This window comes from Mchenga conophoros, linkage group LG11 (assembly GCF_057382185.1).
Source record: "Mchenga conophoros isolate Kocher_MC1m ecotype Shallow Benthic linkage group LG11, M_conophoros_male_GT1.1, whole genome shotgun sequence".
NCBI classification, from domain to species: domain Eukaryota; kingdom Metazoa; phylum Chordata; class Actinopteri; order Cichliformes; family Cichlidae; genus Mchenga; species Mchenga conophoros.
In genome coordinates this window covers 12630789-12658535 of record NC_140536.1, presented here as the reverse complement: position 1 = coordinate 12658535, position 27747 = coordinate 12630789, and the positions used below count along the sequence as shown (strand labels likewise).

The 27747-nt window shown below is 42.6% G+C and overlaps 1 protein-coding gene and 1 long non-coding RNA gene across 4 annotated transcripts; one reads left to right on the top strand and one right to left on the bottom strand.

Moving 5' to 3' along the window:
• Positions 1-27648, bottom strand: zhx2a (zinc fingers and homeoboxes 2a). 3 transcript variants are annotated; one of them, XM_085290931.1, is made up of 14 exons: positions 27228-27648; positions 25614-25666; positions 11005-11484; positions 10071-10787; positions 9271-9483; positions 8853-9116; positions 8502-8717; positions 8027-8111; positions 6981-7166; positions 4737-5140; positions 2942-3188; positions 2652-2808; positions 2180-2299; positions 1-1583 (listed from the first exon to the last, which is right to left on the bottom strand). In XM_085290931.1, exons 3-13 carry the CDS (start codon positions 11101-11103, stop codon positions 2182-2184), a joined length of 2706 nt encoding a protein of 901 aa, XP_085147057.1. In that variant the 5' UTR covers positions 11104-11484; positions 25614-25666; positions 27228-27648; the 3' UTR covers positions 1-1583; positions 2180-2181. The 3 variants fall into 3 exon arrangements, with proteins under 3 accessions (XP_085147057.1, XP_085147056.1, XP_085147058.1); XM_085290930.1 differs by lacking the exon at positions 25614-25666; XM_085290932.1 differs by lacking the exons at positions 25614-25666; positions 27228-27648 and adding an exon at positions 15013-15138.
• On the top strand, positions 22216-23100 carry LOC146563685 (uncharacterized). Its single transcript, XR_014894265.1, has 2 exons — positions 22216-22442; positions 22558-23100. It is a non-coding gene; the product is annotated as an uncharacterized LOC146563685 (long non-coding RNA).
• Positions 27649-27747: the final 99 nt, after the last annotated feature.

Genomic DNA, 27747 nt, shown 5'->3' with positions numbered 1-27747 from the left:
TTTACAGTTGGTTGTGTTTTTATTGAGTTACAGCAGACTGTAAGTAGAAAATGAAAATACAAGCTGTATTTCATACTAGCAAAAAAGAAAAACAAAACAAAATTACAGTATCCCAGATACATAACTGAAAGTGAAACTAAAGCAGTAGCAGCAGCAACAGACATTCAGCCAGCACACAGCCATACACCTGCTGTTAAACCGAGGGTTAACTGAACTTTCTTTGACTGCACAAATATTTAATATTTATTATTAAATATTTATTTCTTTTAATCATTCTTGAAAATGAGTACGAAAAAAAAAAAGTTGAAGTACATGCAAGTATTTCATGACAGCTTTGGGTGCTGTGACATTCCAAATGTCTGTCTGTACAGAAATCAGCTGAACCCGATCTGGCTTTGATCAGAAGAACCTACGTAATCACCAGCGGTGTGCTCACAGGTCGCAGCTGAGCAAAGTGGATACCTGACACGGCTCAAGTAAAGGAGCTTTGATTATTGTGTGCCATGCATTAAAAGGTTTTTCAAAAATATGCTTTTGGCGTTTTCAGGCAAGTTTTTAAAAACACTGGACCGCTAAGCTGAAATCCTCAGCCCGGCTGTGCTCTGCCCACTTCTGAGGCCGACGGGAAACGTCTGATAAGAGAGCTGAAAAGGCAGCACGGTGCGATCGAACAGACACTCCGCCCTCCGCTCGGTGGAGTTAATCAGGAACGTGAACATTCTGTACTGTTTCAGTGTCTTGGACATGCCCCGGGTTCTGACGCAGGAGCGAGCCGATGAGGAAAGATAACAGAGTTTAGGATGTACGGAGCGTTCATGAATCCACCCTAATGCGGTTAGTCTTGGTCTGTGGCTGTTTGTGTTCATTCTCTGGTCTCTCAGCGGTGAAGCTGTAGCTGTGTTCAGTTTGCCCAAAAGAAAAAAACAAAAAGATACCATCACTCCTTCTACTTCCTTTGCTCTGACACTTCTGAGTGATTTCCATCTTCTCTACTGTAATTCTACAGAGGGCGAGTTAAGGTGCAGAAGACAAGCAAAAAGTTACAAAAAAAGTTCCTAACAGTTTTCATTCAGGCGGTCATGACAATATCTATCACTACCACAGGGAAATATGCAAGTGCCATCAAAGTCTACTCATAATGAGTAGTGATTTTCAAAAAATACGTCTGATCTTCAGCAAATGACAGACTATATCATACAGTTTGATCTCAAAGAACAAAACCAAACCGAACATTCCAGGTTTTTGGGACAACAGTCAGCCTTTTTCTTTAAAAAACAAAAAAAACAAAAAACGTTTTCTCAGGAAAACTGTACAAACTCTAGTAATACAGAAAATATTTACAGGGCTCTTTTTTTTCTTAAAAAACAAAAAACAAAGAGAGCAAGCACTGTAGTAAGAGCAATGCATCAAGTCCAGCTTTGGCACTCCTCTAAATGTCAGGGTCTACGCTTCCATCAAGTGCTTTAATGGTGCAACTCCACAGTCCCCCAGGATGTTGGGATGACATCACAGGCAGACAATGACATCACTGCTTCCATGTTTGGCCATCTCAGGTCGTCGGTGACTCAGCAGTCAGTGATGTACTGTACAGAACCAGAGACAAAGCCTGAATCAATACTTGTGTTACAGTTCTTCCTTTCGTGTTCAAATTAAATGTGTTTCATCTGCTTCCCCAGATTAGAATTCAATATTTTTATGACAGTTTGCTGTTGTGGACATACAGTAGAAACAGAAATCTATTGTCATCTGCTCCCTTTGCTCTGCCTTCTTGTGACTGTAATGATTTGTGTGTGAACATGTAGTCCATCTCCATGCTAATTGATGGTGTCTGCTATCTTTGTGAAGGACCAATCAGAGGTAATTGCACACTAATAACTTCCTGGATAGCCGGAGGCTGCAGCTGTGGCATCTTAAAAAAGGAGCAGTTCACCATTTATTTAAGCCAAGCTTCACTTGGCATGAATAAATCTCTTAGCACGATCCATGTTTCCTATAGGATGGTTGCAGAGGACTGGAACATATCCCAGCATGAGTGAGAGGCAGCGAGACACCATGAAACCTTTGTGGCAGACTTTGAAGGTGCAATGCTTTCACACATCAGTCTTCTGTTTTTACTGCAACAGATTTAAGCTCACACTGCTAACAAATAAAAAGGGCTGTTTCACCCAGTTCAACTCACCATCAACCAGTGACCCTCCCCGGTTGCTCCAAGGTCAGAATGTCCGTGTCAGTTGCCAACCTTTGTCTTTCCGCTCCTCCTTCACCATCCTCCCCCACAGCCAAGGTCACCTTTACCCACCTGGCAAGAAACCAGACTGAAAGTTTGAACACAAACAGACTGCTTCTGGGAACTGGAAATAAAGAAAAGACTTTCTCTTTAAGCTTTGCACTGATGTTTCTAAGAAATGCAGCATAAACCCTTCATGAAAATCAGTAGCTCGGCACCCACAGCTTAGAGTGTCCATATGATGCGGTACTTCTGGACTGCTCTTGGAAAGGTATCTTAAAATAACTCCTCAGATAGGAGTTTAAAATAAATACATAAATAAAAATCAAATATTGGCAGCAAGTTTCTTCTTTTTTTTTTGTTCTGCCTAACATGACTCTGACAATAGAAGATAAAAGACTTTCTTTGCCTCTTCTTCACTCACCTTCCTTTTTCAGTGGCATTTGAGCTGTTCTGGTCCGGCCTGGTCCGGCTCAGGTCGGTCACACCATCTGCCAGTCTGTCTGTCAACCGCTGGACTTTGTCCTGCTCTGGCTGTTTGGACTGTTCTGGAGTAGATACTTTCTCAACAGCCTTGTCCACTGAACACAGAGATGTAGAATTTGGAAAATGAGCAAAAGAAGCACCAAAACAAGCCAAAGAGTTTCAGACTCTACAAAAAAGTAAAGAAAAGAAAAAAAATGACACTACTCTATGTTCTCCTCCAAAACTTACCTTTTACAGCCTTGATTTCCAAGGAAATGCACTTGTTCTTCTCAGAACTCTGACCGTTCTGTTCCTGGCTTGCTTTCTGCTTCTCTGCAACGCCTTGGAAACCTTCCATCCAGTCGAGAGTTTCGCCGTTCTTCAGTGCAGAGCGGTGGTCCTTGAACCAGCGTACAATGTCAGTGCGTCCAAGACTTGTTTGCACCTCCAGCTGACTGTACTCCTCAGGAGATGGCCACTGGGTCCGGCAAAACGTCTGTCATGGCAAGCAACAAAGATATACGTGGAATTCAAAAATTACAAAGCAAAAACAACATGTTTTATTGGGCCTCTGTGCTCTTGCTTCAAGTTAAACAATTAGCAACTAAATAACTTGTCATACAAATATTAACAATTGGCTTATGGATTATTAAAATCTGGAATGCAGTGTTATACATTAAATGACATGTAAAAATTTGTAAAGAGCACCAATAACCAACCAAAACTAACTACAAAAGCCAACTTAAAAATGCTCACCTGAAAGGAACATGTAAATATATTTTATGTACTTTATAACATTATCCAAAATAAAGCGTTCAAAATGACAATGTATTTGTTCCACCCTGGATAACACATGCAGTGCTGGCACACAGGAAATGATGTCAATATCAATCACAGTATGTCCTTTGCCGATTAGTCACATGACCTTTTCCAGCAGAAAAAGGCAGCAGCCTTGACAAGCAGCGGTGAAATCAGCGGGTTACATGTGCAAGGAGCTCTTTTGTAGACGCAGTATTACTTCTTACACTCCTCACCTCCTCTACAGGACATCACCACTTGGATGACAGTCAATCAGCTCAGTATCAGTGGCAATAAAAGTAAAGTTATTCTTATCAAAAGATCAAAAAGCCTCACTTTCCAGAATAAAACCTTTTGTAATCTCTAGTGGATGATTGTCACTCTAATCCCACATGAGTAACGTCTCGTGCTCAGCTTGCTTCCACCTTTGTAACATTTCTAGCCTTCGCCCTTTTCTTTCTTTCTCAACACAGCATACAAGCCTTGGTTCATAGTCCAGTCACCTCATTTGGATTATTCTAACTGCATTCTTTCTGAGGAGTTCTTTTCTGGGACACCAATTGGCTCCAGATGGTAGAGATCTCTGCAACAAGTCTACGGACCATATTACGTCCACCCAGCTCACTCGCTCCCCATTTCTTGGAACTTGTTACGATAGCACCTTCGTCAGCTTGACTCCTTGACAGAGTTCAAATATCAGCTGAAATCCCATTTGGTTCATTTACATATGATCCTGTTTTAGATGTTCTATGTTTAATATTTTTGTTATCCTGACCTTTCAATACTGTTCTTGTTGCTTTGTGTTGAAAGGTGCCCACAAATAAAATTTATTATCATTTATTTTTATTATTGCAACTGCCAGCATTTACAGCAGGCATGTGCAGTGTGTGTTAATGGTTATGCAACATGTTATTAGGTGTTTTCATGTGGAAGATAATATGTGAACAAAGTGCTAAAAATATACGCATGTTATGTGTGAAAATTTTTCTGTTCCAAATTTGCAGAGTACCGTACGTGAAACTCATCTACGGTATTATCTTGCTGTGTGTTACAGAGTCAATCATGTAGATTTTTTCTATATGATAACCGTCCACAATGTTTCACTTCTTTAACATCTCACCAACTAACTTAAAATACCTTTTCCTAAAATTAGGTTTACATTAGTTCATGTTTATACTCTGTTGCATATTCTAACACTCTGCTATGTAATCAGCATAAATGGAAATGTGTCTTTATCAACTCTTACCTCCCTGAGGAGGGCGAGGGAGCGGCTGCTGATGGGAGCTGGGCTCGTGGAGGCTGACAGGATGGGAGGATGTGGAGAAGAGGAGCAGGATGACGTGAGGATGGGAGGCGATGCAGATGAGGGTTGGGTCGGAGGCCGAGGGGAGGAAGCGGCAAGCACAGGGGGGGAGGAAGACGAGGAGGAGGAAAGGACAGGCGGATGCGGAGAGGAGCGGAGAGGCTTCCCGTCCTGCTCTCGATGAGAAGCCCCATTAAGCAGCGCACCCGGCCGCTCTATTCTGTCCTCCGTGTTCTTAGCAGCCATTGTGAGTAAAGTCTTCTCCATGTTGTCCCTCAGTGCCCTGCGCTCCGAAAACCAGCAGTCAACCTCTGTCTTGGACAGCCTGGTCTCCTGGGCCAGCTGATCTGCAGGAGAACAATAGGAGTTCAATAGCTCACAGTTTTATTTATTTAAGTTCTTTTTTTTTTTTTTTAAACCTTGGAATTTGGTCTGTCTCTGGGGGTCTTAAAAAAATGGCCTCATTAAAAATATTCCTGCTATTCCTGCCAACCAGGCACCCACCAGGGACGAGCCCGTAGCTCCTCTGGGGCGGAAGGGAATTAAGTCGCATGCTGTGAACTAGTAAAGACTGAAGAAAATATTACTTTTTTCTTAAAGAAATTTTAACATTTACATCCTAAATTTAGGACCATGATATAGAACATAACTAACTAGTTGGCTAATACCACTTCACTTTTTAACGAGTACATTAAAAGTTCTGTAATTCACAACATTTTTTGACTGACACAGAGCGCTCTGTGCATAATTAACTCCTGATCTCCAAGGCGACTGTCCTATGTCTCTGATCTGCACACATCAAAAAATGTGGAGTCAGATGGTTTAACCACCAAGAAATAAAAGAAAAATTACATTCATTACATGACATCAGTTTCTCAGCAAATTTAGAAAGTTTGCAGATAACTTCTTTGGCTGAAGCCTTCAGTGCTCAAATGTTTCTGTCTACTGCAAGATCTGTGATGTGCGGGGGCTGGCCTGGTGTCTTGCTGTGGTGGGAAGGTTGAAGGTCATTTCCTGGCACTGGCCAGAGCGGGTTCGGTGCTGGATGGGGGATGGATCCACCCCAAGGATGGCATCCAATGGGTTCTGCCAGGTTGGCTTTGGACTAGGTGACCTGCAGCTGGTAGACGTATGGAAAAGCATTTTTCTTTTCAGGCCCTATCTAAGAGCTGCGGCTCTCTACCTTGGGTGGTATGGGTTGTTGTGGGACGTGGATCTATAGGGGCCTCTTTTTCTTTCCCGTGGTCTGCCCCCCTCAGTCACGGTGGAGATCAGGTGGGTACCTTGTGGGGCTGGGTCATATTGTGCCACCGCGGTTATGTCCCAGCACCCTGGTTGTGCTGGCTGGTGTCCTTCCTTTACTGGGCTCTGTGTCTGTTCACTTTCCCTCGGCTCATTTTTCTCACTTTTCCTGGGTGGAAATGGGACATGTTATCTGGCCTTTGCTGCGCTCAACAGGGGCACCAAACCGTGGTGGAGAGCTTCCTGCATGTTTCTAGCTCACCACACCAACATGCCAATATCAACTATGGACTAATTTTCACTGTTGATTTTGACCACTTGGTCAGGTCCTCATCACCACTTTCAGTTGAAATATTTAAACTCTGGTGACCTTGATCTTCATAACATAAATCCCTACTCCACCCATTAATGTTTCTTCTTGTTTCTTCATCTCTGCTTGAAAGTTTTGTTCCTGGGTTTCACTGATTTGTCATGAAAGATGCTAGCTAACTAAAATGTAGGTTAATCTTTCAACAAAGCCTGGTGAAGCTCAAAAAGGCCTAATGAGGTATCAGAAGAACACAAGTTGACAGGACAGATGTCTCCACCTGTAGCTGGTGTTACATATAACATGACAGTTTTATATTCATGAGCAGGACACTTGCCAACACTTTCCTGAAGAAACGCGTTTGTATCATTTTGCTACATCCAGCTTTTCTGTGCAACCACTGGAGTTCATCATTACAAACTAGGGGTGTTGCAAGGCAGTGGGCTTTCTGGGCTTGGGCTTATTGTGATATACGTCACTGATGTTTGTGCAGTACTGCCCGGCAAAATTTAAACGACAAGGCTAATGTAAAACACTCCAACTTGACCAACAGCCTTGTTTTTTATTTTTTAAATACTTTTCCCTATCATGCACACAGCTATTCCCCCCTGTGAGAGAGACTTTGCTGCAGGCTTTACCTAGCTCTGCCTCTGTTGGAGAGCTACTTTTCTGGAAACTCTCCTCCAGCGCCTTCAGCTGCTCCGACGACTTCCCCTTCACCCTCTCTAACAGTGGAAACTGGCTGGGGACCGCTTTCTTTATTGGGGCATCTTTAGGAAGTGGTGTTACCTCTGCTTTGACCAGCACAGGTGGAGGAGGAACACCTTCAAGTACGACAGAAAGAAATATTTACGGACCAAAACATGCTAGGATATTCTTCTAACACAACACATGTGAGTATTATTTCTGGATGATACAGCACAATGCCTAGAAACGATCCTTAAAGGCCAGCTTTAGAGTATAATTTTCTAATTATGGTGATGTAGCCATTGAAATCCACCTTTTAGTACTAAATGTACTTGTTGCACATAGAGAAAAATGTAGTTCTCTTGCCAAAAAGAGGCAGTTTGTAATGACTTGTCCGTTAGCAGATTAGTATCCAGTCTTCAAAGATATCATTTTCAAATTCTGTAGAATATTAGATAATAACAGAAACTCAAACTAATTTAATTTAGGTGAAAATCAGGTCACAGTCACACCAAATGCGAAAAATGAAATCAGACACTGCAAAATAAAGATATAATCTTGTAATTTTTTATTGCTTATAAAGATAATAAAATACACTATTTTAGTAGGCAATGCTTCAAGCTCATGACGGGTCATATGAATTAGGAAAAAGAATTAGTTTCCACTGGATCATCTCCAAACTTTAAAGCAATGTATTAGTCACTGGAGGACATAAGCACTCTGTTTGAGCTCTTTAAAACATCCCCCCTGTACAATATTCTGACTTCACAATGAATGAAAAAGATTAAAATACTACACTAAATTTAAATGTTGACATGAGCACAAATAATCTATGAAAACAATACAGAGGTCAATATTAGGGATTCCCAAAAAACAGACTGACGTCAGTATGTTGTAATAAAAACATCATAAAACACAAGTTTTAGTATAGCACTTGCCCTTCAGTGCTCTTGTTTTTCACATGTTTCCTTATTGCAGCACTAAATACGTCACATACCTTTGAGATTGAGGAGTCTTTGCTCACTGAACCACTTCTTTATCTCTCCTCTGGATAACCCGGTGGTCTCTATCAGCCTGTAAATCTACCACATGACAAGATACATCAAAGTAATAACTACAGTAATTTTCCCCTCAACTGCATGTTTGGAAATGGACATGTACACAGCAGGGATATGGGATATGGAAAGACCAAAGAGGACTACCTCTTCCCCACATCCATGAATCTTCCCAGAAAAGATTCATGGTTGTAGTGAAGGAGGACATGGAGGGTTAGTGTGACTGATCAGGATGCTATGGATAAGTCAGATAGATCCACTGTGGCAACAACTAAAAGGAGCAGCCAAAAGAAGAAGAAAAAAACAAAAAACAAAAGAACCACCTGGGTGTTTGGGGAAAAAACAACAACTAGAAAATACAAGCAGTGATACCTATCACGGTAGCACAAAAAACTTTTCTCACTCGCTTATTCTTACCTCATCTTCCTCAGGGAAAGGGCACTGTGTGTAGCTGGACCTCAGCACAGACAGCTGCTCTGATGTTTTATTGGGGTCAACGGTGAAACTCAGCACTTTAGATGATGCCAGCTTGGATGTGGCCATCGGGGCAAAGATGGTCTGAATGATGGAGGGCCGTTTACTCTCTGTAGCAACCGAAGGAGAGGCTAAGGGTCGTTTGAGCGACTGCGCCACCTGCAGTAATCATGAAAGAACATTTTCCATGCTCAAAGCTAAGGCAAGTTAAAACAGTTTGGTAAAAGGCAAACTTTACCCCTCCCCTGCTTCTGCTGCCTTAAAGACTGCCATTTTCCACCTAGAGTTTTGTACCTGGTTAGCCACTGTGAGTGCCAGTGGTGCACAAGTAACAGTAGAGCCATTGGCTACAGGAGTCAGCACAAGGCTGGTCTGTCCCAGGAGCTGACAGGGCAGGGACTGCAGGACAGAGGCTGCTGGCTGCATGGGTTTGGAGGGCGTGCTTGAGGTGGACTGGTTGGTAGATGATTGGGAGTTGAGCTGAGGAGTAACCACGGTGAAAGTCTGAGGCACGGAGGATATTGTACCATTGAACATTTTCTTCCTCGCTTCTTCCACCTGTCATTGAAAAACAGACATGTTATACATGTCCCACAACCTGATTGGTACATTTAGTGACTGTAAATTAAATACAGTTATTATTTATATTACTATGTTTTGTTTTTATGTTTATTGTGAAAAACCGGGACAAAAATAAACACAATTCTCCTACCTCCTCAGGTGACCAGCTGATACCCTGTTTGAGCCGCTGTGTGGTGAACCAGACTTTGATCTGCTCCTCTGGATGTTTTGATGCTGCGGTGAGCCACGAGAGCTCAGCCTGTGTTGGGTAGGGGAACTTGTTGAAGGACGAGATCAGCGTCAGGTTGTCGTCCAATGTGGGGTTGTATTTGGTTGTGTTGAGGGGCACTGCAATCTTCGGCACCTAAAAAAAAGAAAGAAAAAAAAAAGTGCAATGCAACAATGAGATGCCCTCCTAAGAGTAAGCACTTGGTGACAATGGGAAGGAAAAAAAACTCTATTTTAACAGGAAGAAACCTGCAGAAAACTTAATTCGCCATGTAAGCTATTCTGCTTTTATAGACTGCAGATGAAGATCGTGTTTTTTTGCATGCAATGATAAACTGCACAAAATAAACACTTATCCAAATATCACAAAACTAACTGGGTTATTGAGTGCATGGTTGTAACAAAGCATTAACAGCAAAATCTTCCAACTTTTGTATGGTTCTAGCGATATCGCTCTAACTACTATCTACTAAATATGGAGCTAAGCCCAAGAATTAGAGTTAGCATAGTTAGCATAAATTCTTCAGGAGAAAAAGCTAGCCAGGCTACTAAGCTAACTAATAATTATGTTACATCTTGTATAATTTAAAACAATGACTTTATTTTTAAAAAATTGCTTCAAAATAAAGGTTTTAAATGTGAACAGAATGAAGTTAGTTGTTTCCACTCATGTCCAGGTAAGCTAAGCTAATTCCTGCTTACTGTTCCTCCACTTTTTCCTACCTGGGTATAGTTTAGAGGCCGCTGCAGGGAAGGCATGATGTGAGAAAGGCCGTCTGCTTTAAGGAGAGTCGACTCCGGGATGATGACCGTACCATTCACATTGACAGCTGTGATTGGTTTCTTGGTGAGATCCGCAGTTATTTTTCCCAACTGGGAGTCTGTCCGTTTGTTATCCGATGTCATTATTTTTGGTTTACCGATTTTGACTGTGGTGGGTTTGCTCAGTGGCACAGTGCCGAGTTCGTCCCCTTTGCCGGAAATGGCACCAGAAGTGTTGTAAATGACAGCGTTGTTGCTGCACCCCTCTATCGTCTGTTCTAAGATTGTCTGGTTGTTCATTTTTATACGTTTAAATTTAAAGTTGCTCTCCCCTGGGTGGCACCTCTCGTTGTGTTCCGTCAGGGTGTCAAACTTTTTTGTGTTGAAGTTACAGACAGCACACAGGTACAGGGGGTTAAGGATGACATTTGGGTGGTTTGTGTCTACGTGTTCTTTGAAAGTATTCAAATTCTGGGTAGAAAAGGGGCAGTATTTGCACTCATATCCCCCCTGCTGTCTGCGCTGAGGCTTAGAAACGTCTGGTGGCTCAGCTGCTGGTTTGTCAGGAGCCAAAGGAGGGTCAGAGGCCTTTTCCATTACATCCAAGTCCATGGATTGCTCGGGTTGTGTTGAACTGCTATCCATAGGCACCCCTTGGGTATGGTTCTCTGTTGTTGTCTGGCAGGAGAAGGTACAACAGAATTACATTTTTAAATCTGGATATATCAATTTATCATCTGAATCATGCCCACTGAACTCCAAACAAATCTAATTCTTCCTCCCAACAATTATTCAAATATGGATTACTAAAAGTAATTCAACTAAGTACACCATTAAAAAAGAAATAAATAAATAAAACAATACTGAAAACCCACATGCTGTTGGCAGAGCCTACCTCCATGTTCTGAGAGTCCTCCACTTCATCATCCAGCTCCACCATTGTCTGCTCTGGTCGGATCATACAGGGAGTGGAGGCCTTACGTCGACTGGACATGTTGGTGGATGGGTTTGTCCCGGTGCTCGTGTTTGGCCAGGGATGCTATAAAGGAGGCTATGGCTGAAGTTCCAGGATGCAGGACTTGTATGCAAAGACCTTCTTAAGGTGCTGAAGTGCAGTCAGGAGGACTGCCTACTAGAAGAATACAGATATAGATCCCGAGGTAGCAAGCACCGGACAACTTGTGAGACTGGGATCAGAGTCCGAGGAACACTCACCCCCCCCAGAGTAAAATTATTGGCTGGAGAAAGGAGGAGGACAGTAGGCGGTGAAAGTCTGGCAGAGATGGGACTCCTGTAGTGTCATGTAGGCTGGGCTCACTGACAGTGTCAGCTCCAGTGCTGGCTGATCTCCTCGGACTGCATGATAGGACGCTACCTAGATGGCAGAAAGTAGAGAAAAAGCAGTGTATTTTTTATATATGTTTAAAAACATATATTTCCCTTTTCTTTGCATGTACTCTACTTCCTAAAACACATCTATGACACTATGATAACTTTAAAGACAAGGAAATCAAAGCTGAGCTAGAATGACATATTTGTATGCAGACAGCAGCATGTTACAGTTATATCAGCAAGGCATGTGTGGCCTAATGTGTCTACATAAGACGCAGGAATATATGAATAACATGAGTCATACCAGCTTTTCACAGGAATGATTTTAAAGAATTACACCAATAAATAAAATGTGTTGGGCTCTAAAATAAAATAAAATAAAATGTTTTTTCTATAATGTACAATATATGCAATGCACCACAAAGTAAGAACCATAAACATTCCCACAACATCAGTTCCCTTTAAACAGACACACACACAAAAAACCAACATGGGAAAGAATTTTTGAGTTGGCACCAAACTGACCCATGTAGGGGTGCAGCACACCACTGTCCAAAGGAGGTAAAGCCAACTGCTGGGCAGTGAGCAAAAATGGCTCAAAGTAAAAAAGGTGGCTGATACATAAGCACAGCAGAAAGCTTACAGGTGGTCAGAGCAGTACAAAGCTGGCCCTCGAAAGACTGGGAAACAGAAAAAGTCCAACAGTGCTTTGGACTTTTCTGGCCAACTACCTTTTAGAAGCTAGGTGAAGTAAACTAGAAGAGCAAACAACACTATACACTGGAAGACTGATGCATAACTCTGTACTTCTTCATTTTAATTCATATACTGCCAAGTTCAACAACCGCTGGGAACTCAACATGCATGCTACATATTAAAAAAAAAAAACAAAACTCAAACAAAGAATCAGATGATCACCTATGAGCAAACATGGCAATGGTGGAGAGAAAGAGGACGTCTATTTATCAGGAAGATACCATTCAGAGGGGTGAAGCTGCAACTGGTATGGGGGTTAAGGGATCAAGGGATATTTAAATCCCACATTAAGTCTTGATGAATGAAATATTCAAGTTGAAATCCTTTACTTATAATTTTTTGAGCAGCATAATCATTTTTTCTTCTTTCAACTGCTTCCTTTTAAAGTTGCCACAGAGGATGAAAATCTTATTATTTCTGATCTGCATATTTGATTTGGCAAATATTTTGTACCTCATGCAACCCTCTAATTTACCAGCAGTACACTGGCTCGTGACCTCCTGTGGGTGGGTTGTCTATACTGCAATTTGGATTAATTATTCACTGATCAGACACATCTTCCTGTGCGTGGCTAATGAAAAATGAATATTGGATCAAACAGCAATTCTCTGAAATGGCAACTGAATAAATACAAATATGTGACAAATTAAAAGAAAATCCGAGATACTATACATCAGCGGTCCCCAACCCCCGGGCCTCGGACCGGTACCGGTCCGTGAGAGTTGAGGCTCAGGTGTGAAATGTATGGTTTTCAGGGTTTTTAAAATCGGTTTTCAGCGTTATTTTGTTATCGTTTTTATCGTTAACTCGGTTTTCCTGGGTCTTTTCACGTGTGTTATGAATAAATCTTCTTTTTTTTTGGTACCGGTACTAGTTTTATTTTGTTGCACTTAAAGGCCGGTCCGTGAAAATAATGTCGGGCGCAAAAAAGGTTGGAGACCGCTGTTATACATTACACCTGTGTTTTATTCCCTGCAACAGTCTCATTCGGTTCAAGGGCTCTCTGTCCATGGGGTTTGTAGCTCCCTGTGTTTAGTCTACAACAGAGCACAAACCTGGTCTTGTCAGGTGTTGTCCCAGCATCGATTCTGCCTCAAGACTCTGGACAGTTTGAGACCAGTGGACCCAAACAACGCCAGTATAATGCCATCCATAACAGCATGACTGGATCCCCTGACTAAAGGAGCTCACGAGTCCAGTTCTCCAATCTGTCACTCAAGCAACATTTATTTAAATCACACAAACCTGCTATTGTTACAGTCTGTCAGTTTCACTTGGCCTTCATAAGTGGCAGATATATTCAACTAGATGAGATGATTTTTATTTTAAGTTCCACAACAGTGCTCCAGTGTTGTCTATTTATGTAGAGAAACTTTTAATCATCACACTTTCATCACTGTGACTCGGCAACACGGCCGGTATGCAAATATATGCAGCTGACAGGTCTGCTGCTGTAAGACAAGTTGTCCTGAGAAATATTGACTAATCATTCATAAATCAGATTGTGCTGCCAAGCGTGAACAGAGTGAGAAACCAGAGATAAAGCAGCTTCTGATCCAAATCTTTTAAAGCTGCGAGCTTCTATATTTGAGTTTTAGTGGAAATGAGAACTTCATAAAGTAGCAGCAGTTACAAAAAGCTGAAGGACTGAGAGAATAGGAAACTTTTCTTGGGTAATATTGTACTGAGTGGGAAGAGAGAGGAAAAAGAAAAGCTTATCTGACTGAAAAAGTCTATTGATATTCTGGAGGCCTCACGCTGAAGCTTCATACTCATATCCACATGAGTAAAAATCAAATGAGTCGATGCAGCAGCGGTGCTCTTCTATCAACCCGCATAAGCACAGAGGACGAGAAAACCTCTTCCAAATATGAATCCCACGTATACAACACCATTTAAATATTTCATACTTCTATTTACCCAGAAGCATCACATGGCAATTTAATCTGGACAGAAGAACGATAAGTAGTATGATTGTACGATGCAGGGCAGAGCAAGAGCAACAATGTGACTTCAGGGTAATCCATCAGCTGCAAATATTAGGCCTGAACTTCGATCATGCGAGAGTCTCACATACTTTTCCTGGATCTCTCCATCAGCTACACATTAATCAAAAGGCGCGATTCCCCTTCAACACGCCATCATTCGCAAGTCCACTCATTGTCCCGAGATATCTCATCCCCTCAAACGACCCACTGAGGCATCATTAAAATGCAGACTCATTACCATGGTGTCGCTATAGCAACTGTGGAGCTGTAGTCAAGTGGCTGCTACATCCTGACGGAGGCTGTATATACACACACACACCACCCAACTGTGTTTGGTGCTTTTAGAGACAAAAACTAAAATCAATTTCAGGCTCAGTGTTTTGACAGTCTGGGAATTTGCAATCCTGCTGGATCCATACACTGGCACATTTCTTGTATTTTTCTGAGCCATTGTGGAAGGTCAAGTACAGTCAGTGGGAAGGAAAAAAAAAAAGAAAAAAGAAAACCCACTTTCCAGAATATTGACTTCAAGGCATGAGCAGCACTTTGAAGAGAGTTCTCAGTCTTTTCACCATCCAAAAGCAAAGTAAGCAAACTTACAGTATGGCAGACAGTCTTTACACTACTATGTAAATATGGAGCTATTGTATGCCATGTTATTTCTGGCCATTTAACAAAGAGAAATACTATGGCTGAGCTCATTTAACAAAACAGATATAAAAATACTGCAGTTCTGTTTTTGGCTCAGTTTAAAACCTCCTTGGGATGCTTTTTATGTGGGGGAAAAAAAAAAAAAAACCATTTGAGCCCTCAAGAGCACCACTTACCATCAGTGTCTCTCACTGGCCTTGCCCAAAATCCAGCACTGTAGCACACATCTGGTAGGGCAGAATGGGAGATGCATCTGTCAGCTGCATCTGAAGAGCCACTTCATATGACCCACTGAACCAGTGCCGCCTCACCGGCCTTGAATGCATTTTTTGGATTTCTGCAGTTACAGTGGGGCAAAAAAGTATTTAGTCAGCCACCGATTGTGCAAGTTCCCCACTTAAAATGATGACAGAGGTCAGTAATTTGCACCAGAGGTACACTTCAACTGTGAGAGACAGAATGTGAAAACAAAATCCATGAATTCACATGGTAGGATTTGTAAAGAATTTATTCGTAAATCAGGGTGGAAAATAAGTATTTGGTCACCTCAAACAAGGAAAATCTCTGGCTCTCACAGACCTGTAACGTCTTCTGTAAGAAGCTTTTCTGTCCCCCACTCATTACCTGTATGAATGGCACCTGTTTGAACTCATCATCTGTATAAAAGACACCTGTCCACAGCCTCAAACAGTCAGACTCCAAACTCCGCCATGGCCAAGACCAAAGAGCTTTCGAAGGACACCAGGAAAAGTATTGTAGACCTGCACCAGACTGGGAAGAGTGAATCTACAATAGGCAAGCAGCTTGGTGTGAAAAAATCAACTGTGGGAGCAATCATCAGAAAATGGAAGACATGCAAGACCACTGATAATCTCCCTCGATCTGGGGCTCCACGCAAGATCTCATCCCGTGGGGTCAAAATGATCATGAGAACGGTGAGCAAAGATCCCAGAACCACACGGGGGGACCTGGTGAATGACCTGCAGAGAGCTGGGACCAAAGTAACAAAGGTCACCATCAGTAACACACTACAACGGCAGGGAATCAAATCCCGCAGTGCCAGACGTGTTCCGCTGCTGAAGCCAGTGCATGTCCAGGCCCGTCTGAAGTTTGCCAGAGAGCACATGGATGATACAGCAGAGGATTGGGAGAATGTCATGTGGTCAGATGAAACCAAAGTAGAACTTTTTGGTATAAACTCAACTCGTCGTGTTTGGAGGAAGCAGAATACTGAGTTGCATCCCAAGAACACCATACCTACTGTGAAGCATGGGGGTGGAAACATCATGCTATGGGGCTGTTTTTCTGCCAAGGGGACAGGACGACTGATCCGTGTTAAGGACAGAATGAATGGGGCCATGTATCGTGAGATTTTGAGCCAAAACCTCCTTCCATCAGTGAGAACTTTGAAGATGAAACGAGGCTGGGTCTTCCAACATGACAATGATCCAAAACACACCGCCCGGGCAATAAAGGAGTGGCTCCGTAAGAAGCATTTGAAAGTCCTGGAGTGGCCTAGCCAGTCTCCAGACCTCAACCCCATAGAAAATCTGTGGCGGGAGTTGAAAGTCCGTGTTGCTCGGCGACAGCCCCAAAACATCACTGCTCTCGAGAAGATCTGCATGGAGGAATGGGCCAAAATACCAGCTACTGTGTGTGCAAACCTGGTAAAGACCTATAGTAAACGTTTGACCTCTGTTATTGCCAACAAAGGTTATGTTACAAAGTATTGAGTTGTATTTTTGTTATTGACCAAATACTTATTTTCCACCCTAATTTACGAATAAATTCTTTACAAATCCTACCATGTGGATTCATGGATTTTTTTTTTTTCACATTCTGTCTCTCACAGTTGAAGTGTACCTCTGGTGCAAATTACTGACCTCTGTCATCATTTTAAGTGGGGGAACTTGCACAATCGGTGGCTGACTAAATACTTTTTTGCCCCACTGTAGGTGATTGAGGCACAACAGGGCAGAGGGAGCACTGAGCTTAACCCACACAAGCAGGGTGGATGCAAGTTAAACGCTTTCCTTTACGCAACATCTGTATTTGTATGCTATAGCAATTTCTACGCGCCTCAACAATGACTCAGTGCTTTCAACTCGCTGCTCCAAGCTTCTCAAAAATGTTCACCAAGTCACTGAATGACATCAGGAGGAGTTTGCTTCATAAGTCAGTACTACTGAGTCACCGGTTTTATTTAAAAAAAACAAACAAAAACAAAAAACACGCCGAGAACAAGTTTGACTCAGACACTGCTCAGAATCTGATAGAAGTCCATCATATTACACAACATAAACACAGACCGCACTGCAGTCTGATTTGTTGCAGTCAAGTTAAACATGTGCGTGGACTGTCTCAAACAAAGAGAAAAGCCTGTGTAAATACTGGTGAACACTGAGGAAACACTGGCACAGACAGCCTCTTCCTCTCTCTACTCTGTCATTTTCAGCAGAGGAGGGAGGGGTTGCACTCCCGCTGGCTACTTGGGAGCCCCAAATCCAATGATGGAAAAGACAAGTACGATTAACAGCCACAGTGCTGAAAAACTGTCTAGGTTTATCTAGATACCTTAATAAACTTTTTAATGGATACTCTAAAGTCTCACGCATTAAAAAAAAAAAAAAGTATATGTATATATTATCAGGTGTCCTTGAAAAGAATATGAGGCCTTTCCAGAATGATTACTTGGCTCTAAACACCTCAGCTGCAGAGCTGAACGAAATGTGAACTAGTTGGCTGTCTGAGCTTTCGCCATGGCAACTTTCACTTCATACCAAATACCAAAAATGTTAATCACTCCGTACTCAAACTTGGCTACGGCCACAACCCAGGTGAAACCTTCAGTCTCCCACCTGTTTGTTAGTGTGTCTAACCTCATCAGCCAGTCAGCGTCTGTGTGCAGAGTGAGCTCCGAGCTGGAGTCACAAACTCCCGACTGTCTGGATGCTCATTAAACTTGTATGAATACTCAGCCTGGCAGCCCCCTTGCCTGCCTGCCTGGCTGCCGTCTGTCTGTCTGTACTTTCCCGTTGTCTAGCTGTCTGTCTGCTTGGTGCATTATATTAGTGGAGCAGTCTTTCTGAAGAAGCAACATTTTAATGCTGCCAGGCAGCGAATACATTTATCATCCCAGGCAGTAATCAGCGTAAGATACACACTGGCATACATACTGAGGAGGACACAGGGGAAATCAATACAAACCCTGCATACCACTGAGCCTGTCTAATGTATGAAGACAGACATCATGATTTAATATGACAGAAACATAACAGTGGTATAAGGCGGGACATCTATCCAAGCGGTAGCGAGAAGGAAACGACAGTGAGCAGATGAGTCACAGCAGCTCTCTCAACTCAACTCCTATTTCTGGACGTCATTAACATAATCTCAAAGTGGGGTAAAGGATAAAAGTGTCTCAAAGGCCGGACTTTTGGTCAAGCAGGGCAGCCTTCTGTCGCACAAAAACACCTATCAGGAGTATAAAGCCCACGTGCCAGCTTGTCACTACCTATTAAACTGCTAATAATTCATAGCAATGCTTTATTTTTCTAGAAGTTAGCATTTTTTAATGGATAACTTAAAAAACTGCAATGAATCAAAGTTATAAAGCAAAAACTGATCAGGAGTCTTTTGCAAGACCACACTGGGTCTGAAATGTGAAATGGTTAGCGTTGACTCATTGCTCTATACAACCTGAACTAAGATTGAGCTAAACAGCTGGTGGATTTCATTGTTAGCAGAGGAGCAAATACGACTGAGGAAATTGATGTTGTAACACATACATAGTACCAGAGTTTTCAGGCATCCAGTCACAAAGGCACATGAATGGCAACCTCTGCGGTTACCGCACTTGAAGCCATGCATGAAGTACAATCCAACCGGGCACACTGAAGCTCTAAAATAACAAGCAGAGGACAAGAAGGCGGCAGAGAAACCAAAAAACTGCAACTGCACCGACTATAAGAGTGACACGACTTTGCTGATACTTTAACACAGGGAAGAAAGAAAAAAAAAAAAAAAAAAAAAAGACTCCATGGCTCAGTCACACATCTATCACTAAAACGTATTGCACGCACTGCTCTTTTGGCTTTGCTGTATGGGGCGTGCTCCTCTCTCCCCGTCTTGTTTTGAGAGTTTTCCCTCCTGACTGCTTGTTCCAAGAGTCAGCCACTGCAGTGAGGAGGACAATGCGTACGTCTCACTTGTGTGGTTGAGGAGAAGCACCGTCGCCATTAATACAACGTGTCCCAGTTGGGGCGTGTGTGTGTGTGTGTGTGCGTGTACATGTGGGGAGGGGAGAAGAGCAGAATTTCGGACCGTCGCAGAATTAATTTAAATCTCATCACGCGGCTCCTCTAGAGCAAAGCGAAGTACTGCACTGTGTTTGAGGGCTTGGTATGTTCTGCATAGCAACAGAGCAGTGCTACTTTTGCTGGGCTGGTATGAAGACTAATGATGAAAATGGTGATTCTGCCAAAAGGGAATGTGGCCCGTCCTATGCTTCTTAAATGGCATTTTATTGTTACATGTGCCATCTTGGAGTCGTGATTAAAATAGTGGTACAAGGACTACTTTTTTCAAATCTACCTGCCCTACTGTACTCTCTAAGCTACTAAAGTTGATGGGACTGAGCAGGAGTTTTCTTTACTAGAATAGATCAATTCACCAAATCCTGATATGACATCTCCAGGAAACTAGGCTCATCATCCCTGTGGTGACCTCATTACAAGTTCCCCATGCAGTACACAGGAAACGCCGTCCAGCAGGCTACACTGCATTTGATCATGAATCCAGTCCTCCATTTAATCTTGTTCACACATTAAAACTGCGCGAGCACACACACCTGTCTCTTCATTGAACACACACAAGAGCACCGTCTCTCACACACACACAAAAGGGCAGGCTATAAAAATATCCAAGTGTCACCCACTCTGCACCCGATGGTTGTGTTACTATGGTAACACTGTAACCAACAGAAAATGTGCGTGAGTGTGTGCTTGCATCCAAGAGCAGAGATGCTGCAGAGGTCAATCAGTGTCACGACAGCTGCGATGTGAATAATCCAACTCAATGTTGATATTTTTTTTTTTTTTTTTTTAAAGAGTCTTTGGGAAAAAAAAAAAAAAAAAGGGGGGGGGGGGGGGGGGGGCGCTAGATCCTAAAAAATAAATATATTTGTATGGCATTGGATCCCACATTACTGGACTCTTATGGGATGCATCTTAAACATATGAGTCACACTATGGTGGGCTATCTTAGATTTTGTGTTGCCTGAAGTGTGACAGAAACTGACTTGTAGCCAACACTATTGTGCAACACGTACACAGTCACAACTTACATGTGGGCAGCTATTGCCACTAGGATTTACTTGGGCAGCTATTGCCACTAGGATTTACTTGGGCAGCTATTGCCACTAGGATTTACTTGGGACCCTAGTCCAGGGGACAGTATCTGAGGCCTGCTAAGCTAGTGTAATGTGTGGCAAGGAGACACTTGAATAATGTAAATTCCACTATCATCATATTTGCCATTAGCTAACTTTACTAGCAGAGCAGCCTGGTGCTTAAGCTTTGCTGACATGACCGAGACGTATGCGTACAGCTGCGAGTCAGACTTGGGATACCAGCAGTTAACTGCAGGCTGAAAGAGTGTAGAAGCTAGTTACAGTATTTATATTTACTTCATAACCATCAGCTCAGTCTTAGGCATTGTTACACAAACAAACTTGGTCTCTGCCATTTCTAGAGTAACGTTTTACCTGTCATTTTATAGGACTGTTGTCATAACAATTGTGATGAACACTCGTTGATGAGGTTCCCCTGGCGACCCAAATGATGAGGGCCAAAATGTCATTGAGCACTCATTTGATACAGCAACTACAAGAAGTAAGGAATTGATAGCACATGTGGTGTTGGGTAACCACAAATGGGAAAAAAAAAAAAAGTTTAAAAATATATCTCTCATTAACATTTTTTTTGTTTAGGCGAATTGGTTCTGTGTTCCTCTTTGCACACTACTCATCCACTGCAACCACACCCACCCCAGCTGTGCACTCTTTTTTCACTCTCCCGTCAGATAAAACTCTTGTACTCCACACACTTTTAAAAGCTTAAACGACTTGCCAAACCTTACTATATTAGGCTTTTCCGATCCCTCCGGGAAGGGCAAAAATGTGATTATTCGGTTATATTTAGGGAACAAATTAAGTAGGGCAAAGGTCAAATCAGGTCAACAACAGAACATGAGAGGGATTTTTAAAGCTTTAGTCCAAAGTTTGCCCCAAGTGAAATTGCACTGTAGCGTAATGCGGTGTGATGTTTGCATATAGTATGTCCTCAATATGCAGAGGACACTCTGCCTCCACATTTCTCTAAACTACCTTGCAATGGAGTGTTTCGTGTTTGCCACGAGCCTCGGTGAGCAGTCAATGCTCTGTGCGGATGGATTTCCCACCTGTCAATCTCTGCCTTCCCTGCAGTGGGTGTGGCTTATGTTGTGAACGATCTCCAGCCTTTCCCCATTGGGCTCGGCTGTGCAGAAGGGGTGTGTCTGAGCGTTTCCACTGGTTGACGTGGTGCAGTGCAGAAAGCCTTTTAGCAAGCTCCCTCTTCTCCAAGCACCCTCTCCCTTTCCCTTAAACTTGAAATTCTTGAGGACACAGCCTAATGGTAGCAGGGAAGCCAGTGTGTACACATCCTCAGGCACAAATGGTCTACATGACTGTGTGCAGGAAGATAAAACCCAACTTTTTTTTTTGTTTAACTTCCATGTGGTGGTTGTTAAGTTCAGATTTCACCAGTGGATTTGTTCAGCACAACTTATTTTAAGTTTGACCCTGCGGCAGAAGCTGTGAGAAACAAGACCACTGGCTGATGGATGATGTACACAGGAGGGTAAAATCCTTACACAAGGGAAAAAAAGAATTATTTAAGCCTATTGGTGAATAGCAATGTGACAATTAAGCAGTGAACACTTTAATAAAATACAATGATCCACTGCTTATAAAATGACTGACTGCAGATATTAATGGTGGGTTCCAGTGTACACAGTTTTCTCCCACACACACCCACCTATCTTGCAGTCTCAATGCTAGACTGTCTCTTGTTTCTCTCTCTCTCACACTGCTTAGACATTCTGGCTCTAGTGTCTCCTTTCTTTTCTTTGTCACCCCTTCTTTCTCTCCGTGTCACCAGTTTTCTCCTCGACACCCTTCATTCAGTTTGAATTTCCAGCATTGTAAACGTACATTCAGTTCCTTATCCGTGACCCGCCCCCTATTCGGCGATAAGATTTTCAAGAGAACGAGCGGGCGACACCATATCAAGTGATCCATTAAGAGATGGGGATTGCCTTAGTGGAAACGTAAAACTGTCAGCGGTTAAGAACGCTGCGACCTTTTGTGTGCTTTACCTGGAAATGTTTCTGCTGTGGGGGAATATTTCAAGGAATTCAACTAGGTCCTGAGCTGACGAATGGCAGCTCTTTTAAGCTGAAATATCGACCTGATGCTAACATGGAGAATTACTTTTACAGGTTAAAATGCGTGTGAGGCTCAAGTCTCCATTGGCTCCAGTTGTCCATCTGCATCACTTTCAGTACGGTAAGTGCTAACCAACGTCTTCTTGTGTACCAAGCTCAGACATCACAAGTCGTCTCTAATACAAGTGTTGATTTCTTGTTTTCCCTAAGTTGTCTCCTCACATCCTCCCTCTCAGCCCCACCTACAGGTGATGAGCTCATCTCTGTGGTTGCCTTAGTCACCTAACAACACGTCTGAGAAGCCGGCGGAAGCACAGCGGAGAGGAGGACCTGAACTGAGAAAACACTGGAACAAAGCACAGCGTAGATGCTGGTGATGTCAGTACTGTGCCAAGCTGAGCACGACAGGCCGTGATGACAGCAACAACCTCCATCCTCCAACCCGTGATGACTCATTCCAGTGTTTCACCAAGAGAATGGACAGCCATTATAGGACTCACAGTTTGATGTGGAAATGTGATGTGTGGTCAGGAAATGCATTCCCAATTAGTGTAAAAGAAAAAAAAAAAAAAGTCTGTGTTAAAAACCCACGACAGGTCTGCTAGTCTCTAAAAAACAGCAGCCGTAGATTGTGGAATACAAGCGTGAGCTAAAGACAAACATAAAAATGTGTGACCATAAATTGATGCTTGTGCACTCACATGCAGTTTATATTATTTCTATCCGGATGCATAAACCTGGAGGGAAAAAAACAAAAAAAAAAAAAAAAAAACAAACAAGCAACGTGGGTTGATGGTTCACTGTTAACATACGGCTGTAAAAAAATAAAAATAAAAAAATCAAGCAGACGCCCATCGAGCTACTAAGCGTACATTATGGCAATGACCCCTTTTAACACAAATTTCCCATCATTACACCCTCCAAACTGTCACTGTAAATTGAACAGGCTCTGATGTTATCGTGCTTCAGATTATTGTTTGAGTTAAACAAACTACAACAATCTGCCCGGGGTTAATGTGGAAACCTGTTGCTTACTTCAAATGCTGACAACAGCAGAAAAGAAAGTATATTTTAAAAGTACACATTATATATAGTACTGTGTAAAAGTCTTGATTCACCACATTTGCTTCAGAGGATTTTTGTTTGTTAAGAGATTTAACACTGATCTATGAATTCCAGTAGGCATCCAACTCAAGATATATGAACTTTTGTGTGCAAACATAACAGACGACTTATCAAATAACCAATTTTAATAGGTTTCTTTTGTTACTAGCAGCCTGTCACAAAAACATCATTCTGTCCTTTCTTTAGTTGAATTTACTTTTTTTTTTAAAATATGCCAAAGATAGAAGTCTGAGAGGTGCAAAATAACATTTTTGCACCAACAAGATGATTCCCAAAGAGCTATTAGCCAAAAACCTGCATGTCTCTCCATGGCATGTAGTGTTCTGTTGGAGGATAAAAGAAGTGGCAGGCCTAACATCCAGGGCAGCAAATGTAATACGTAATGAAATGCACAGATGCATCTGACGCTTCAGTTGAGCCATCTACTGTTTACTAAAGTCTCATCAGGAATGGTCTTAGTGAAAGGGTGGCTGTCAAGCAACCATACTTAAGGAAGGGAAGGTATGACAAATTACACAAGAGCTGGACTGGGAAGAGAAAAGCAATCCAAAAACCAAGAACAGTTCAATCTGATCAAATATGTTATCTAATCCTAATGTCATTCTCTGCCTTCAAGGAAGCTTAGACCCCTAAGGAAAAAAAAAAAAAAAAAAAAAAAAAAAAAAAAAAAAAAAACCCTCAAGCTGCCTGTCCACTTTCATTTATCGAAAAAAAAAAAAAAAAAAAAAAAAACATACAGAATTTCTCTATTACAAAAACAGCAAAAAAAAAAAAAAAACACACCAAAACCCTGAACTGATAGCTTTCTGCTCCATATTAGCTTATTTGCACTCTGACAATCTCACAAGATTGCTAGCATGATTGGCACATACAACATCTGTGCCAATCCTGATGACTGTCAACAATGAGATATCACACGTCCTCTCTAAAAGTCACATTTGACGAGACTGCGCTCAATTCATTGTCAGAATACAAAAACAATGTTGAAAGATTAAAAGCTAGTTTGGTTGCAGCGTGTGTGTAATTTTTTTTATTTTTATTTTAAATAAACAAAACATCAGCCTTGACTTTTCCCGCTGTTAACGCACCTTTTGGCTTTGCTTTGATTTGGAACAGCTTGTGTACAGGCTGTCGGGAGTGAATCAAACAAAGATCTTTTTGTTTTCATTCAGTTCCTCGGTTATAATTTGACACCAATTCTTGATGCTCTGATTTTTTTTTCCCCTCGTTATTTGAATAACTGTGACAGACTGAGTCTTGTTCATTTTCCACCATCTGACTAGAGCAAACGAATAAAACGCCTCTAGGAACAAATAGAGCGGCTCACTTCCCAGCTGGATGTTTTGGCTGTGACATTCGAAGGGGTCACAGTACATTGAGAAAGACTGTTGAGGAAGCTAGGAAGGAGAGAATAAATAAAATCAGCTTTTAAACAAGAGCAGATTTGTTTTTATGCCAGTTCTTTAAAAACTATAGCAGCATAACGCTTTAATAAATAAACCCAATGATTGTCTGTTTGCTAAAATTCTCCACAGTGTTGTGATGGTGGACCGATAGCTGATGCATCGGACAAGGTAGGACACCGACATCTGTGCATTTCGCTAATCCCTAGAGCTATACCGAGAACACATCCCTTAAAAATAAATAAATTAATTAAACTGTTTCTCACGGGATTAAACACATCTGCCAAACTGTAAAAACAAATCAGTAATGTTGTCCCATATACCTGACTTCAGATGGCAATAGGGATTTTACTGGCTTGTAACAGACTGTTTGTTGAGCAAATTTTCTGGTTTCTTATTAATTTTGGCAGCAACGCTCCCTACACCATTCTGCAATAAAGCAAATTACGATTAAAAAAAGAAAAGAGAAAAAACGAAATGTGATTGTGTACTTCTAATCCAGAAAAGAAGGTATCCGCTCTGATTATTCAGCTACCAATGAAAACGATCCGGCTGTCATTCCAAATTACATAACATCTTCTCTGATTTTGGCAGATCACAAGTGGAAAACCACGCGAAGAACAAAAACACGAGCCAAATGTCTCTTCACACAGAAAGAGCAAGGGTGCGTGGCTTAGTGAGCGGAGCCCAAGTTTATACCCAGAGGAATTGCTGGTAACGCGGCTGACAGGAGGGTTAACTGCACTCTGATCAAAATCACTTACATCTTTAACACAAGAGGGTGGGAGGGGAGGAATCGCTGTTGATCAGAGAAAGCCTAGAAACACAAAACATCAGGTCATCGTAGAGCTGAGGGAACAGCGTGAAATGAACAACACATTTTAAAAATTTACACCAGACAGACAACTGCGGGAATGTTTTCTTTTTTAACCAACTAGTTTTTTCACTTGTAGGGAGTGACCATGCCGACTATACGTGCACTTTTAATTATTATAGACAGTATTTGCAGTGTGGCTTTATATTTAATCTGCGCACTGATAATCAAACCACAAGTGCCACTGGCAGTTGCTGCAGACTGCTGTAACTGAATGTCACCATTAATTTTCCTTATTACAAACACCTCGGTCTGTTATTTGGTAAATAAGAACATTTAACAGTCACCCACATTAATGATTTTTCCCATGTGCTGCATGGAAAATAATAATGATGACTGCCCACATGAATGAAGCGCTAACAGAGCCAACGGCACTGCATTTTACTGCATAGCTGGTAAAGAAATTTAGTGCCAGACTGAGGTATCACCCAACTCTCCTAAAGCACCTCAAATGTTCATAATGAGTATTTATCCAGTAATAAAGATGACAGAGCCAGATCTGTATGCACTGTTATGTGTAAAAATAAATAAACAACGATTAATATAGGAAACATCCTAAATGTATAACTGGGCAATGTGTTAACATTTGTGTTTGGGCATTGTGTCACCTCAGTGTGTACACGCAGGTTACTTCCAAAAACGTACTGGTGGACAGAGAGCACTGACCCCAGCTGAGTGCTACAGAGGCTGCTCACAGTTTGGGCCACGGGCCTCATGACCAAACTTCATATTATTAATAAAAGAGAACCACGCCTGGCTTTTACAGCAGTTTCAGACCCACTGCAACAGCACTGCCTGCCTGCAGTAAGAACCGCGGTCTCGGGAGGGGAGGAGGCATCACCAGGGGTAACGTTACGCCTACATCGCAGAGACGCACGAATCAAAGTCTATAAACAACGTCGGACTCCAAAAGTTACACTCAAACCTCAGCACGCCTGAATGCGAGCTGGTGCACGCCGCTGGTAAGGAGTCCCAACGGTTGTTTCCTCTGGCCAGCCCGAAAACGTGACAGAGGGGCGCAGGGAGGAAAAAAAAATACTCTCCCCAAATGTTCCCCCTCTCGCCATCGACGTAACAACATGTCGGCAAAGGACGGCCATGTTTTGCTGGTTATGTCGACACGGGGAGGAGGAAAAGTAGGCACGATGTTCCTCCCGTCTGCCTTCCCCCGCCACGGTCACACAACACACCGAACACACAACTTGAAACGCGGAGGAGGCGAAAACGTCCAATTAAGAAGTTGTCGGGAAACGTTGCGAGAGCACGCAGGTGGAAACGGCAGGGGCAGGCAAAGTTCACGCGGCCAGACAAGTTAAAATATTTATCCAGAGGCGCGTGGGTGTTTTGGGAACCACGCTAAGCCCGAACGAGCCGCGAGAGGGGCGCAAACAAACAACTACACGCAGTTTTAACTTGAGAGACTTTTCGAGGGGGGAGCCGTGGGGAGAAGGAGGGAGATGAGGGAGAGAAAAAAAACACGAAGAAGAGTTTCTCCATTTCTTACCTGCCCACCGTTTTGGCGCGACGCTCAGGTAGTGCGGTACAATCCCAGAGCCGCTGGAGAGCCGACAAACACGCCGAATCTGTTTCAAACACTCTCTCGGCGGCTCGATAACCGAGCAGACAACAGGCGACAGGAAAGAAAAAATTGGCGATCACAAGGAGGATCTACGCCAAAAGCCACATGATCGCCGACGTCAGAGTACGTATTTGCATGCCGTACCGAAGCGCCGGTGCCCGTCCACAGCGGGTCCATGGTGTTACGGCCGTGAAAAGTTTAACGGCAGGCCGGAGAAAGTGAAACAACTCTCCGGGAACACAACAGGAGTGCTAGTGTCTCCATGAAGCAGTCCCGCTGCTCCAAAAATGAATGAACCGAGTCTTCTTGCCGTCAAGTTTCCCCCCGTGCTGATGCCTGCCTCTCTGCTCGGAGCTAATTGAATATTTAAGAAGCTCAGGGGGTGGGCTTTTGCGGCCCTTAAAGTCCCGCCCCCCGCCTGTTACCACGCCCACTCCAGTATCTC

Coding starts and splice junctions, on each gene's coding strand:
- zhx2a (XM_085290931.1), bottom strand. CDS start 11,103: ATGTCCAGTCGACGTAAGGCCTCCACTCCCTGTATGATCCGACCAGAG. Junction 8,112..8,501: donor CTTTCCCTGAGGAAGATGAG/GTAAGAATAAGC, acceptor GTCATGTGGTAG/ATTTACAGGCTGATAGAGAC. Junction 3,189..4,736: donor CCCTCGCCCTCCTCAGGGAG/GTAAGAGTTGAT, acceptor TTGCCATGACAG/ACGTTTTGCCGGACCCAGTG.